This window comes from Ailuropoda melanoleuca, chromosome 12 (genome assembly GCF_002007445.2).
Source record: "Ailuropoda melanoleuca isolate Jingjing chromosome 12, ASM200744v2, whole genome shotgun sequence".
Classification (NCBI taxonomy): Eukaryota; Metazoa; Chordata; class Mammalia; order Carnivora; family Ursidae; genus Ailuropoda; species Ailuropoda melanoleuca.
In genome coordinates, this window is record NC_048229.1 from 39,689,686 (window position 1) to 39,703,137 (window position 13,452).

The following is a 13,452-nucleotide window of genomic DNA, read 5'->3' on the forward strand; positions in this document are numbered from 1 at the left end:
TGGTCTGAGGAAAACTGCGTCAGGAACGTGGGGCGGAAGTGGCTGGGAAGGGAATGGGGGTGTTTAATTCGGGTATTGGAGGGGACACTGGTGGACGGTCAGTTTTGGGGGTGGCTGGGGACGGAGACGGGGGGGTCTGAGAGGGCTGAGAGTGGGCACCTGAGGAAGCTCAGATGGGACTCCAGGGAAGCTCAGAGTGTGGAATTCTAGAGGACTCGGGGTGGGGAGTCTAAGGGGTTCAGTTAGGGAAGAAGGTTGGAGAGGAGTCAGGCTCCGGACTAAAGGCCCAAGGTTGCTGCAGGGAAGGGGCGCTCGGGAGAAGTGTGAAGGGGTCCAGAATGGGGAGATCCGAGGAGACTGAGAGTGGACCTGTCCGAGGAGACTCAGACTGGGGACACATGGGTGTTGAGAATGGGGCGTCTGAAAGCGTTTGAGGCGGGAGGAGGGTGCATGGTGACTTTGAATATTGTTCGAGAGCCAGACTCATAGTTTCAAGTCTGAAGTTGTTAGGACGGGGTCTCAAACTGTTTAAAGGGGCTTTGGGGTGCAGCCCTGGAAGTCATGCGTGGAGCTCTTGAGAATGGCTCCCAGTGAGGTCAGAGATGTTCTCTGTGAGAGGCTTAAGAAGGCAAAAATGTGTGTAGTTTGATGGGCCCTTGTGGATGGAGTTTGGGGCAGTGGGGCAGTGTTCTGGATGCTCACTGTGTCCGGGCGGCTTTTGAGGTGCTGAGGATTCGGGTTTTAGAAACCAAGTGAGTTTCCCTGTAGGGCTGAGGTGAGGCCTGGGCCCTTGATAAAGCAGGAAATGGGATCATAGCCTGAGGGTGGGAGGCTTGGTGACTTCAGAGTGTCCTCCCCTCCCCCACAGGACTGGGTGCATGGAGTTGGTGTCGATGGAGGATCAGGACGCCAGGGTCCCAGCCCTGGAACCATTCAGGGTGGAGCAGGTTGTCAGGACTGGGGGTGCAGAGGGTGAAGGTGGGGACTAGAGGGTGGGAGATAAGAGTGGGGAGAGGTAGGCTGACTCCTGGGTTTGTGGACTGGGACTGCTCCCTCCCTCCAAATTCATTCTTACCCTCAGGATATAGCCCCATGTTCACCCCCACTTCCCCCCCAAAAATGGGCATTAGTCCTTTGAGGTCAGGCCCTGGCCTGTCTGGGAACATCCAGAGCCTCTCTTCAGAGGGAGGGTCTGCTCAGTGTTACTAGGACTCCTGTGTAGGTCTAAGGGCCGCACCTTCTGGGGGCTTTCTATCCTAGGCACCACCTGTAATCTACTATGTCCCTGACTTCATCTCCAAGGAAGAGGAAGAGTATTTACTTCGACAGGTAACCCCAACACCCTTCTGGTTTGTTTTTCCCTCCTTCCCAGATCCCTCCCCAACCCCCAGGTTCTGTGTGAGAGCCTCTAAGGCTACACTGAAGATCCTGGCAGGAAGGAAAGTGCCATCCAGCACCCATCCCTCATCTTCTCTACTCCTCTTGCAGGACCTGCTGGGGCCTTTCAGAAAAAGCCTCTCCCAGGAGGCTTAGGGGAAACCAAACATTCTTCGAAAGGTAGTTATTATGTAGCTCAGATCCCTATGCTGGGATAGCCCAGTCCAGCCTCCAAAACAGATGAAATTGCTAGAAACAGATTCCTTATGCTAACAACAAGGAAGTTACAAACCTTATACCCTCTGTGCTGAGATAGCCCAATCCTGCTATCATAGAGAAAAGGGGGTTATAAACATAGGCTAAGATAGCCCAGGTCGGGCCCTTGAGGTTTGGGGAATTGAGAATTTGCAGTTTCAGATTTCTGTGCTGACATAACCCAGGCATCAGAATGCTATAGAGGAAACTCTTCCCTCTGCTGAGATAGCTCAGCATAGACCCAGAGTCTTGGGAATAAGGTTACCAAGCACAGATCACCTGTACGGAGATGTCCCAATATTCTGCATTCTATTCTTAAGGTTTGGGGAGAAAAGAATTTACAAAGCTCAGAGCCTTAGTTACAGAGCACAGATCTTCCTTGTGCTATCCCAAGTAGTCTTGTCCAGTTTGATCTCAAGAATAAGTTAGCTACAGAACACAGACTCTTTTTTTTTTTTTTAAGATTTTATTTATGTATCTGAAAGAGAGAGCGTGTGAACATTCATGGTGGGAAGGGCAGAGGAGGAGAGAAAGAATCTCAAGCGGACTCCCTGCTCAGCGTGGAGACTGACGCAGGGCTCAGTCTCAGGACACTGAGATCATGACCTGAGCCAAAATCAAGAGTCAGATGCTTAACCGACTATCCACCCAGTCGCCCCACAGAACACAGACTCTTGTACTGAAGTAGCCCATTCCAGCCCCATAAACTGTGAAAGGAATGGGGAGATTATCGAGTAGAATACAGACTTCTTGGAGATTGTCCATTCTAGACCCTTGGGATCTTGGCAGTTGGAGAATTTTCAAAGTACTCTGTCCGCTCTGCTGAGATAGCCCAGCCTAGCACATTTCCTCCCTCAGGTGATAGGAACAAAGAGGTTCCAGAAGTCAGGCTGTTCTGAGATAGCCCAGGATTCAGGAAATTACAGAGTGCACACTATTTGCTGGGTTAAAAGAGCCCAGTCCAGCCCAGAGCTCTGAGTCGATTCAGACCACAGTTGTGTAGCTCTGGTTCCTCTCCTTGATCCTGATAGACACAGGGGAGAGGGCATACACCACAATCCTGGGAACACTGTCTCAGAGAACAATCCCACAGACTTTGAGATGACCCGTTTGCACCCCCGGTAGAGGGCCCTATGTTGACCTGGGTGGGAGAGTCCATGAGGGTGGCCCTGAAAAAGGACTGACCCCTCCCCACCTCCTAGGTCTTCAATGCCCCAAAGCCAAAGTGGACCCAGCTCTCTGGAAGGAAGTTACAGAACTGGGGTAAGTGTCCCTGCCTGGGGGCATGGGCAATTTGGGGATGTAGGCTGGGGCAGGTGGCCCACGTTGGTGACACTGGGTGGGTCCTTGAGGGTTCAAGGGGTTCCAAGGGCCAGGAGGATCCTGAAGGGTGAGTGGAGGTTCTGAGAAACTAGGGATTTCCTGATGAGGCGGGGGTATCTCAAAGCGTCCAGGGGTTTGAAGAAGGCAGGATGCCTTGAAAGCATCGGGTAGTGATCTCCGGAGTTAGAGGTTCCCCAGGGTCAGAGTGCTACCAGTCACTGGGATATCCCTTATGGGGGCTCCAGGTGCCAGGGTTCCTCAGTTGGGTGTCCTCAGGACCCCATTGCCCTCTCCCAGGTGGGCTCCCCCATCCCCGGGGAATGGTTCCTGAGAGGCTGCCTCTGTGGCTCCAGCGCTACGTGGACAAAGTATCTGACCTCAGCCTTTTTGGGGGTCTCCCAGCCAACCACGTCCTTGTGAACCAGTATCTGCCTGGGGAGGGCATCATGGTAACCACACACCTTCACCCCGACCCCCAGACCTCTGATCCACCATGGGACAGGGCATCATGTTGACCCACCTCTGCTCATTAAGGAGCCACATACCCTAACCAGGCATTCACCTCCCCATCCCAAGCAGGGGCACCCTCCTTGAGCCCCAGAGGGTGGGGGGTGTGGACTCTTGCCCTGTCCAGCCCTGGTGCCCACTCCCTAGCCCCACGAGGACGGGCCACTCTACTACCCGACTGTCAGCACCATCAGCCTGGGCTCCCACACCATGCTGGACCTCTACGAGCCGCGGCAGCCAACGGATGATGACCCTGCAGAGCAGGTGGGCCCTGAGACACTGCCCTGGCCACTCGTGGGCATTCTGACATCCCACAGCCTCCACGAGGCCCCAGTCCCTCCTGCTTGCAGGGTATCCCTGATACTCTCCCAGACACCTTCCCCCATCCCCTCATGGAATGCACCCACATCCTCCCAGACTCCAGCCCCATCCATTTGCAGGAAGCCCTAGAAATGATACCTGTAGACACCCCAGTACCCTCACCTGCTAAGTGGATGCCCCGATGTGCTACGGATCCCCTTGCCCCACACATTCAGAATGCTCCAACAGCCCAAGGTCCATATACCCTGTGCAGGACTCCCCAGACACTGATATCCTCAGATACCCCAACACCGTTTACTCACCGTTGTCCCTGACATCCTCTCTTTGCCCACTGCACAGGGCATCCCAACACAGACCTCTCTGCCACTCCAGTAGTGTAGATCTGCCTTGTAGAACACCCTCAGATTCTCCTTGGGGCCTCAACCCATGACTTGCTGCTCAAGGACACCCCCCCACACCCAGATATACTGAATCCCTTCTGTGAGGGCTCTGCACCACAGCAGCTTCCCTGACCTTTCTCTGAGTAATGCATTTCCAATACCTCAGGGTTCACAGAAACTCCCCTGGACACCCTGATCCCAGCTGCTCCTTTTTAGCCCTACATGGTCCTGGGTAGGCTGACACCCCCTTCTACTGTGTGGATGTCCTTAAACACCCTGATGTCTGCAGGCAGGCCCAGACCACACCGGCTCCTCCCTGCCTCACTGTTATCCCACCCACACCCTCCCCTTTCTGGCTTCAGCCAAGCCCTCAGTCCAGTTCCATCCAGTTTCCTAGGGCCCCTGATCCCTGGGTCCAAGCTGCAGCCAATTCCTGCCCCCTCCCGAGGGACTGCGAGTCCTGGCCCGCCACCGGCGCCCACTAACCAAATCGCGTAGGATTTCCACTCCAGAGCTTCTCCCTGGGAGCACCCTTGCCCCTCATCCTTGGCCCCTAGCAACTCGCTTACCTTCCCCGCCCCCCACCTTTAAAGTCCGCTGACCACTCTAACCCCCTGACTTCTGGGGACCCGCTGACCTTCAGCCCGCCCCGCAGCCCCGGTCCCCGCCCCGGCCAGCCACCTCGCTGCTGCTAGAACCCCGCAGCCTGCTGGTGCTCCGTGGCACCGCCTATACGCGCCTCCTCCACGGCATCGCGGCTGCCCGCGTAGACGCGCTAGACGCCACCTCCCTGCCGCCCAACGCCGCCGCCTGCTCGTCGGCGCGGCCCGGAGCCAGCCTGGTCCGCGGCACGCGCGTCTCTCTCACCATCCGCCGCGTGCCCCGCGTGCTGCGCACCGGTCTCCTGCTCAGCAAGTGATGCCCGGCGCCCGCCGCGCTCGCATTCCCGGGCTCCGCCGCCTCCTGACAGCTGCGACCCTGTGACCTTGGAACCCCGGGGCAGAGGGGGCTCCACCCCACTCCCCGGGTTATTTATTTTCCCAGTAACTTTGTGGGAACTACAGGAAGAGGTTCCATTTCAAATAAACCAACAAAAATCTCTCTCTGGTTTTGGATGGGGGGGGCAGATGCGTGGGTTCCTGTGGGGCACTGTGTCTGGGACCTTGGATGCTGTGGGTCCTGGGGTCAGATGTCTGGTCACCGAGTGGGGCAGAATCCGGGGCTCTTCGGGATTCTATCTGGAAACTCCTTAGGTGTGATGAATGGGGTGAGCCTGGGAGGTTCAGCCAACTGGCCCGCTGGGGAGGAAGGAGTTAATTGGTGCTACTCTCACCTGAGCTGGGCGTCAGATTACCTGCGACCAGGTTCTGCTTATTAGGAGGTGGAGCTGAGCCTGCCCCTGGGCCTCTGGCTGCCTCAGGCCTGGGTAAGTCCTACTGAGGAGATCTGGGGGTGGCGGATACCCCTGGCCAGGGAAAGGGCTCTCACTGGGGATCCTCACTGTCCATCCCCAGGCTCCCAGCTATGGCCCTGCCACCACCTCTGGGCCTTAGACTCCCCTCAGAGCCCCTCAGCCACCCCCCTGAAGCCCCTAGGGAACTGGGCATTGCTGGATGTACCATCTGCCCTGCATCTGGAGGGGAGAGAATCAGGTAGTGGCTGGGGCTTTTGAAACTTGGGTCCCAAAAGGGTGGGGGCAGTAGCAGGGACATTTTGAGGGGGAGAGGTACTATGGCTATGATCACCTAGGGACATGGCAGAGGGAGCTGCAGATGGGGGTAGGGTAAGGTGGATAATGGGCACCTAGGCTCACCCAGAGGCCTGTCAATGCTTCATACCTCCCAGACTAGACCAGGCCCAGAAACTGGGACAAGACTCCATGGACCCTCCCCAACACTTCCAGGGTGGGTTGAGGGGCACTGCACCTGCTGCTGGTCCCCTCAGATTGCCAACACCCTCTACCAATGAGGACCCAGATGTGGGCAAACACTGTGAGGTAAGCTGAGGTGATCCAGGCCCCTTATGCCAGCCCCCACTTCCTCTCCCCCAAAATCTGGGGATGAGATGATGATTCTGGAAAAGCATTGGGCATCTGTGAGGGGGAGGGATGCTCTAAAAAATGATTCTTTACCAGTCACGATGGAAGATTTTCATTATTTTACCAACTGGGAGAGAATTATTTCATCATTGACCCTGGTGCAGTGCCATTCCTCATGGGGATATCCAGCACCATCACCCCTCCCTGTCCAGGCCCCCAGGCCCTGTATGTCCACGTTTCTAGGAGCCTTAAAAACCTGGAGGCTTTGAACTAGAGGTCTTCAGGCCCGGTTCCACGGGGAAGGACTCCAGGTGGGAGCTGCCTTGGTGCAGACCCTGAGATGGACTCTGCGATAGGAGGAGCAGCAGAAGGGGGGCAATGGGAGTAGGGGCAAGGTCTTGGTTGGCCCACCCACCCTAACTCAGTCCCTTATATTCCCCAGCACCTCAGCTCCGGCCGGGAGGTATTGGAGGCTGAGCAGGACAGCCTGTCCCTATGCCTGTTGGGGCTGGGCCTCCAGCTGCAGGACCTAGAGCAAGGCCTGGGGCCCTGGGCATCAGCCCAGAGCAGGATGGGCCAGCTGCAGGTGGGCAGTGGGAGGCCAAGATGTGGGAGGGTGGGCAGGGCCTCAGGAGTGGGTGCCAGCTTCCTGGGGTGGGAAATGGGTTTATTCCACATTCTAGGTATCTGCGTAGGAAAGGCAAGAAGGGATGTAACTCCAGGTCCCGGATCTCTGGTGCTCCTGGTGTGTTGGGGTACGGATGTGTGGTGGGGGGTGGTGTCTAACCTTGTGTCTCCAGGCCCTCCAGGCAGACCTGCGTGCGGCAGCTGAGCGTGTAGATGCCCTGCTGGTATTTGGTGAGGGGCTGGCACAGCGGAGTGAGCCTCAGGCCCGGGCATCCCTGGAGCAGATCCTGAGGGCCCTCAGAGCCCACCGAAGCAGCATCTTTCGGCGACTGTGGTGGCTGCAAGCCCAGCTGGTCAGCTATAGCATGGTATGGCCCACCCTGGCAGTCCCTGCCCCAGGTACCAATTCCACACCGCCCATGACTCTGTCCTCTGACCAGGTATTTGAGGAGGCCAACCCACTGGATCAGGACTTGGAAGTTGAGGGGGACTTGGACGGGCCAGGACCTGGTGGGGTCTGGGGGCCCTGGGCACCCAGTAGCCACCCCACTCCCGCAGAGTTGGAGTGGGACCCAGCAGGGGATGTTGGAGGCCTCAGGCCCTTGGTGCAAAAGACAACCTGGACTCCAGGAGCTCCCTGTGAGCTGTGTGGCCACAGAGGCCCCCAGGGAAGGGGACAATACCTTGAGGTGAGAGCAGGTGGGGGATACCCCTCCCTCACAGGCACCCTTGGGACACCTCCGTGTGTCTCTTATTAGGGTACTTCCCTTTCAAGGGAGTCTTGGTGGCTCTGTCTCTCCCTCAATCTCTCTGTGTCTCTTGCTCTCTTACTGTCTCAGTGTTGTCCTCCCTCCCTCTCTCCCCCTGCTTCTCTTGGTCTCTGTGTCTTCTCTATCTCTCTTTCCCTCTTGTGGTCTCTATCTGCACTTCCTCATTTTCTCCACCTTCCCTCACTCTCCCCTCTGCAGCCACCTTAACCTCCTGGTTCTTCAAACATTCCAAATTCACTCCTGTCCCAAAGGCCCCAGACACATGCCCCCCCTCATCTCCTCACTTCATTCCAGTTTCTCCCCAGATGTCACCTTTTAAAAAATTTTTTTTAATTTTATTTTTTTTAAATGAGCTTTATGCCCAACGTGGTTCTTAAACTCACAACCCTTAGATCAAGAGTCACATGCTCTACTAACTGAGCCAGCCAGGTGGCCCTCCCAAATTTCACCTCTTCATAGAGGCCGGCCCTGACTTCCAAACATAATCACTCCTTAACCTTTTTATTTCCTAACAGCACTTACCACATCTTGACATGTACATTTGTTAATGTGTGGTCTATCTCTGTTAGAATATAAGCTCCGTGGATGCCAGGACTTCGCCTATGTACAGATTCTAGAACAGTGCCTGGCATGTAATAGACACTCATTAAATATTTATTGAATGAATGAATAAGTAATGTCTCTTTTCTCTTGGTTTCTTCAGCTCCGCCCCTCTCTTCCTCTCCCTGAGATCTTTTTCTTCCCCTAGAATCTCATCTCCGTGACAAGCCCATCTTGGCCCTTGCCCAACTTTGTGTCTGTCCCTAGTTCTCCAAGGACTCCACACCTCTCTTCCCCCACAGGACATGCTCATGTCGGGCTTCAGCCACCGGAAACACTTGGCAGGTCACCGAAGACGCTCCCTGCTCCGGCAGTCTCAGGTGAACTGGTCCTCAGCCAGGGCTATCACTCGGGAATCTTGATGGCAAGGGACAGAAACCTAACCCAAATTGAATTACACAAAAAAAGGGATAATTTTTTACTTTACCATTTAACTATTTTACCATCTAACTGAAAAGTCCGGATGCTGCTGTAAAGATCTCAAGTGCTATCAGGGCTTAGTCCTTCCCTCTCTCAGGCTCTTCTTCTCCAAGGTGGTTTCCTTCTCAGCAAATGGCGGCCCCAGCAGTTAAACACTCATTCCACTGGTTCACTCACCCAAGGAGAAGCACAGTGCCACCGACCTACTGGCAGCAAAGTCCCAGGGCTGACTCCCACTTGGCCAGCTTGGGTCATGACCTACACCCTGAACCAGTGACAGTGGCCAAGCTGATGGAGTGCTCCTATTGGCCAGACTGGGCTCACATGCCCAGTCACGGAAGTGGGAGTTGTGTGGGGTCAGCTGTTTGAGAGCCCGAAGGTGGGGAGGCAGGATGCCCTCCACCCCCTGCACACATTGAGCCACTGTTATCAGGAAAAGGAAGACTGGATGGAGGGCAGGCACAGATATCCACCCCACTTGGAGATATTTCAAGCCCCTGTGGGTTGGGTCCCGAAGGCTCAGGGGGTGCTAGGAAAGGAGGAAAAATAAAGAGCTCTGTAGGTCTGTAGTAGTAAGGAAGAGTCCAGACTAAGTGTTACTTCCATCCATTCTGCTGCTGGCTGCTGTCTCCCCTTAGGACAAGAACCAAGCATCTTCCAATTTCCAGGATGTGATGTTGGAGGTAGACCCTGGGTGAGATGCCTGGGAGTTGGGTCTGGGGGTGGGGCTGGGGTACAGGGCTTCTGGTGGCAGCGCACCATGCACTTAACACTGCATTTCCCTTCACAGAGCCCCTGCTCCTGCATCCGGGCACTCCCTGACCTTCCTCCTTCTCCTCTTCCTCCTCTTCCTTCTCCTGGTGGGTGCCACGTTGCTCCTGCCACCGTCAGGGGGGTCTTGCTGCTCTCCTGCCCGACTGTCCGCGACACCTTACCTGGTGCTCAGCTATGTCAATGGTCCGCCCCCAATCTGAGTACATAGCCCAGTCATATGTAATAAATCGTCACTGTCAAAGGATATGTCTTAGTCCGTTTGGTCTGCTCTAACAAAGTAACAGACTGGGGGTGGCTTTTAAACAATAGAAGTTTGTTTCTCACAGTTCTGGAGGCTGGGAAGTCCAAGATGAAGGTGCCAACAGATTGGGTATCTGATGAGGGCTGCTTCCCACTTCACAGATGGTCGCCTTCTCGCTGTCTCCTCACATGACAGAAGGGGCAGGGAGCTCTCTTTCATAAGGGCTCTAAATCCCTTCCATGTGGCTCCACCATCATGACCTAATCCCTTCCTAAAGGTCTCACCTCCTAATACTATCACGTTGGGGGTTAGGATTTCAGCATGTGAACTTTGAGGGGGCACAGACATTCAGACCATAGCAGAATGTGTGAGGACATTGGGTGTTTGAATTCAGAATTTGGGATACAGCTCTGATGTCTGGACAGCCCCCTCCACAGATCCCTTTGCTTTGAGTGTACAACACAGAACAGAATCACCCCATCTTGGATCGGGGGCCCCCAGCCCCTGAGACAAAGATTCAAGCACAAGTAGTGTATCAGGGAGGTGACCCCCCCAGGCAGATTGATAGGGCAGTGGGGAAGTGAGCCAGGGAAGGCAGTTAATGAGCTGGCTGCTGGGCACTGGGGATCCATCCCACTAGGGACCTCTGGGAGAGTCTGTGGAACACACTCAAAAGTGGTGCCACCCAAAGGGTGAAGAAGTCGTGGCATTAATTACCGCTTCCATGTCTCATTGGTTAGGGACTGTCCTAGCGATGCTAACTTCCCAGCCCATTCCACCTCTCCTGCCTGTCAAGGCTCCCCAGGCAAAGAGGCACAGGTGCCTGCCCCAGGAAGCTAGAGGTGTGTACGGGAAGGATGCAGGTGATGGGGCCACCTGCCACCACCTGCTACATTCCCTGTCCAGCATCCATAGGTGCTCTGTTCAAATATTCTACATGGGGGCTCCCAGGCTGGGCCATCCCTGGTGTAGGACCATGAAATCCCCCATCCCCAGGATCTTGACGACACCAAGCTGAATTGCCAGGGCTCAGTCCTGGAGTCCAGTCCTCAGCCTCAGGTGTCTAGGCTCCTCCTCGCCTCGGAGTTTATGCAATCAGGACAAGAGGAACAGGACTAGACTCAAGAACAGAGCCAGAAGCCCTGTGCCAGGCTCCTGGATGTGCACTAAACACATGTCCCCTCTTTAATGCTCATGACCACCCAATGGTGTGCCCCCACTTAACAGAACAGGAAACTGAGGCTCTCAGGGAGAAGAGGGGAAGTCTCTGGCTCAAGGCCACACAGGGAGCAAGTAGCTGAAGCCCAATCCCCACTGATGTAAGCAGACATGGGAACTGATTTTTGTGGGTAGCTGAAAAGTTCAGGCTGCAAGCATTGTTGGACCCAAGGGCACACATGGTATCTCCATCTCTCAGTTCTCTCCACTAGTTTGGCTTCTTCTCTAGTGGTAGCCAGAGTGCCCCTCAAAGCCTCCAAGCACACAACCCACCAATTCAGCAGCCAATAGGACAGTCACTCTTCCTTCCCTTACTGTTCCAAGTCAAGCAAAGTCCCAAAGCTGGCTCCCCTGGCCAGTGTCACCTGCTTCCCTGGCGGCTGCAGTCAGCCCTACCTGAACCATGTGTACTGAAAATGGAGGAGGAGTGGGTCTCCAAAGAAAACCAGGGGGCTGTCACCAGAAGGGGGAATGAACACGGAGAGAGGGGGGCAGGAAGTAGCAGATTCCGAGAGACTCCAGGTTCAGGGAAAAACCAGAATGCAAACCCGAGTCTGTACTGTTTCCACACCAAGTCTCTGTCCCCAATCAAGGAAGAGCCATCATCTCCCTGGAGTCACCGCACAGGACGGGCAGAGTCTTGGCAATACTGGCCCAGCAGACTGGGTAATGGAACAAATCTGTGCCATTCATTCATTCATTCAAAATTGAGTGTCTGCTTTGAGTCAGTTCCTGGTCAAACAGCAGGACTATGACAGTGAAGAAGACAGGTGAAAATCCCTGTCCCCGTGGCCAACATTCCAATGGAGGAGATCAACAGTCAACAAAAGCACTAGATAAAATATGTAATAGGTCAGATGGTGATTAAGTGCTAAGGAGAAAACTAAAGGAGGCAAAGGGAAAGGGGATACAATTTCATTAGGGTGGTTGAAGAAGGCATCAGAGAGACAATTATGTCATTATGTTGTAATTATGTGATTATAGTAAACTGTAGTGAAAAAAGCCACAGGACTCCTACTAGAGTAGTGCTGTCCCAGACAGATATAATGCGAGGCACAAATATAATTTTATTATTACTTTTTAAAGGAGATAGAAGTTTACTGAATATACCACAACGGAGCAGCAGACAGGACAGCAAAAGAGAGGCTGTCTGCCAAGAGGTGGTGGTGAGGGGCTATAGTTATAGGGTGAAGTGAGAAAGTATGGGAATGTATGGAATTTTCCCCTCTTTGGTAATTGTGTCTGGTTGAGGGTAGTCCATTGGTCAGTGAGGACCTATGATTATTTCCAGGTGGGTCACTTAATGAGCCTTTTTGCATTCAGCTTGGTGGCCACTGTGGGGCCTTTTGCCTTGTCAAGTTTCCAGTGCTCAAGCCTGTTGCCTGAAAGCAGCCTCTACATACCCCCCCAACCCCCAGATCTGGCATGTGGGTGGAGGGCTCATCTTTAGTAGCTGCTTTAATTTTAAATTTTCTAGTAAACAGGGGGTACCTGGGTGGCTCAGTCAGTTAAGAGTCTGCCTTTGGCTCAGACCATGATCTGAGGGTCCTGAGATTGAGCCCCACATCAGGCTCCCTACTCGGTGGGGAGTCTGCTTCTCCCTCTGCCCCTCCCCTCCTGCTTGTGTTTGCTCACTCTCGAATAAATAAATAAAATCTTAAAAAAAAATAATAGTAGGGGCGCCTGGGTGGCGCAGTCGTTAAGCATCTGCCTTCGGCTCAGGGAGTGATCCCGGAGTTCTGGGATCAAGCCCCACATCAGGCTCCTCTATGGGAGACTGCTTCTTCCTCTCCCACTCCCCCTGCTTGTGTTCCCTGTCTCGCTGGCTGTCTCTGTCAAATAAATAAATAAAATCTTTAAAAAAATAAAATAAAAAAAATAAATAAATAATAATTCTGTTAATAGTAATTCTAGTAAATAGCAGAAACAGGTAAAATTAATTATAACCTAATTTTTATTCTATTTAACCCTATATACCCAAAATATTATCACTTCAATATGTAATCAATCTAAAAATGTGATATTTTACAATTCTTTTTTCTTACTAAGTCTTTGAAATCTGGTGTATATTTTATTTTTTTTAAGATTTATTTATTTATTTGAAAGAGAGAGCATGAGTGAGAGGGGCAGAGGGTGAGGGAGAGAGAATTTCAAGCAGACTCCATGCTGAGCATGGAGCCCAAGATGGCCTCAATCTCACAACCCTGAGATCATGACCTGAACCAAAACCAAGAGTTGGACGCTCAACCAACTGAGCCACCCAGGCACCCCTGGTGTATGTTTTATACTTTAGAGCACATCTCAATTCAAATGCTTTTCAAATGAAATGTAATCCTACAAAAATAAAGTTGTGATTAATGGAAAAAATGTTTTACACTGCTTGTTTTAATATTTAAATTACTTAAATTTATAAAATTTTGGGGCTCCTGGGTGGCTCAGTTGGTTGATTGCCCACCTTTTGGTTTCAGCTGAAGTCACGATCTTGCAGTTATGGGAATGACCCCAGGTCGGGCTCTGCACTCAAAGGCTCTGTGCTCAAGCGGAGTCTGCTTCAGATTCTCTCCCTGTCTCTCCTGCTCACTCTCTCTCTCAAATAAGATC

The 13,452-nt window shown here is 53.3% G+C and overlaps 2 protein-coding genes across 10 annotated transcripts; both read left to right on the forward strand.

The window, feature by feature from the left end:
• Window positions 1-26: 26 nt before the first annotated feature.
• Window positions 27-5,264, forward strand: ALKBH6 (alkB homolog 6). 5 transcript variants are annotated; one of them, XM_034638421.1, is made up of 7 exons: window positions 27-72; window positions 869-947; window positions 1,261-1,329; window positions 2,835-2,895; window positions 3,253-3,404; window positions 3,610-3,726; window positions 4,807-5,264. In XM_034638421.1, the coding sequence occupies exons 2-7, from the start codon at window positions 879-881 to the stop codon at window positions 5,080-5,082; spliced, it is 744 nt and encodes a 247-aa protein (XP_034494312.1). In that variant the 5' UTR covers window positions 27-72; window positions 869-878; the 3' UTR covers window positions 5,083-5,264. The 5 variants fall into 5 exon arrangements, with proteins under 5 accessions (XP_034494312.1, XP_034494311.1, XP_034494313.1 ...); XM_034638420.1 differs by having other exon boundaries at window positions 34-97; XM_034638422.1 differs by having other exon boundaries at window positions 34-97; window positions 4,819-5,264.
• Window positions 5,265-5,422: 158 nt separating this feature from the next.
• Window positions 5,423-9,630, forward strand: SYNE4 (spectrin repeat containing nuclear envelope family member 4). 5 transcript variants are annotated; one of them, XM_019801452.2, is made up of 9 exons: window positions 5,423-5,589; window positions 5,678-5,815; window positions 6,009-6,159; window positions 6,644-6,787; window positions 7,002-7,181; window positions 7,269-7,517; window positions 8,441-8,518; window positions 9,257-9,312; window positions 9,409-9,630. In XM_019801452.2, exons 2-9 carry the CDS (start codon window positions 5,688-5,690, stop codon window positions 9,590-9,592), a joined length of 1,170 nt encoding a protein of 389 aa, XP_019657011.1. In that variant the 5' UTR covers window positions 5,423-5,589; window positions 5,678-5,687; the 3' UTR covers window positions 9,593-9,630. The 5 variants fall into 5 exon arrangements, with proteins under 5 accessions (XP_019657011.1, XP_011225413.1, XP_034494294.1 ...); XM_011227111.3 differs by having other exon boundaries at window positions 7,002-7,517; XM_034638403.1 differs by lacking the exon at window positions 7,269-7,517 and having other exon boundaries at window positions 7,002-7,227.
• The last annotated feature ends 3,822 nt before the right edge of the window (window positions 9,631-13,452 follow it).

Coding starts and splice junctions, on each gene's coding strand:
- ALKBH6 (XM_034638418.1), top strand. CDS start 649: ATGGGCCCTTGTGGATGGAGTTTGGGGCAGTGGGGCAGTGTTCTGGAT. Junction 948..1,260: donor AACCATTCAGGGTGGAGCAG/GTTGTCAGGACT, acceptor TTTCTATCCTAG/GCACCACCTGTAATCTACTA. Junction 3,405..3,609: donor TGCCTGGGGAGGGCATCATG/GTAACCACACAC, acceptor CCCACTCCCTAG/CCCCACGAGGACGGGCCACT.
- SYNE4 (XM_011227111.3), top strand. CDS start 5,688: ATGGCCCTGCCACCACCTCTGGGCCTTAGACTCCCCTCAGAGCCCCTC. Junction 5,816..6,008: donor TCTGGAGGGGAGAGAATCAG/GTAGTGGCTGGG, acceptor CATACCTCCCAG/ACTAGACCAGGCCCAGAAAC. Junction 8,519..9,256: donor CCCTGCTCCGGCAGTCTCAG/GTGAACTGGTCC, acceptor GTCTCCCCTTAG/GACAAGAACCAAGCATCTTC.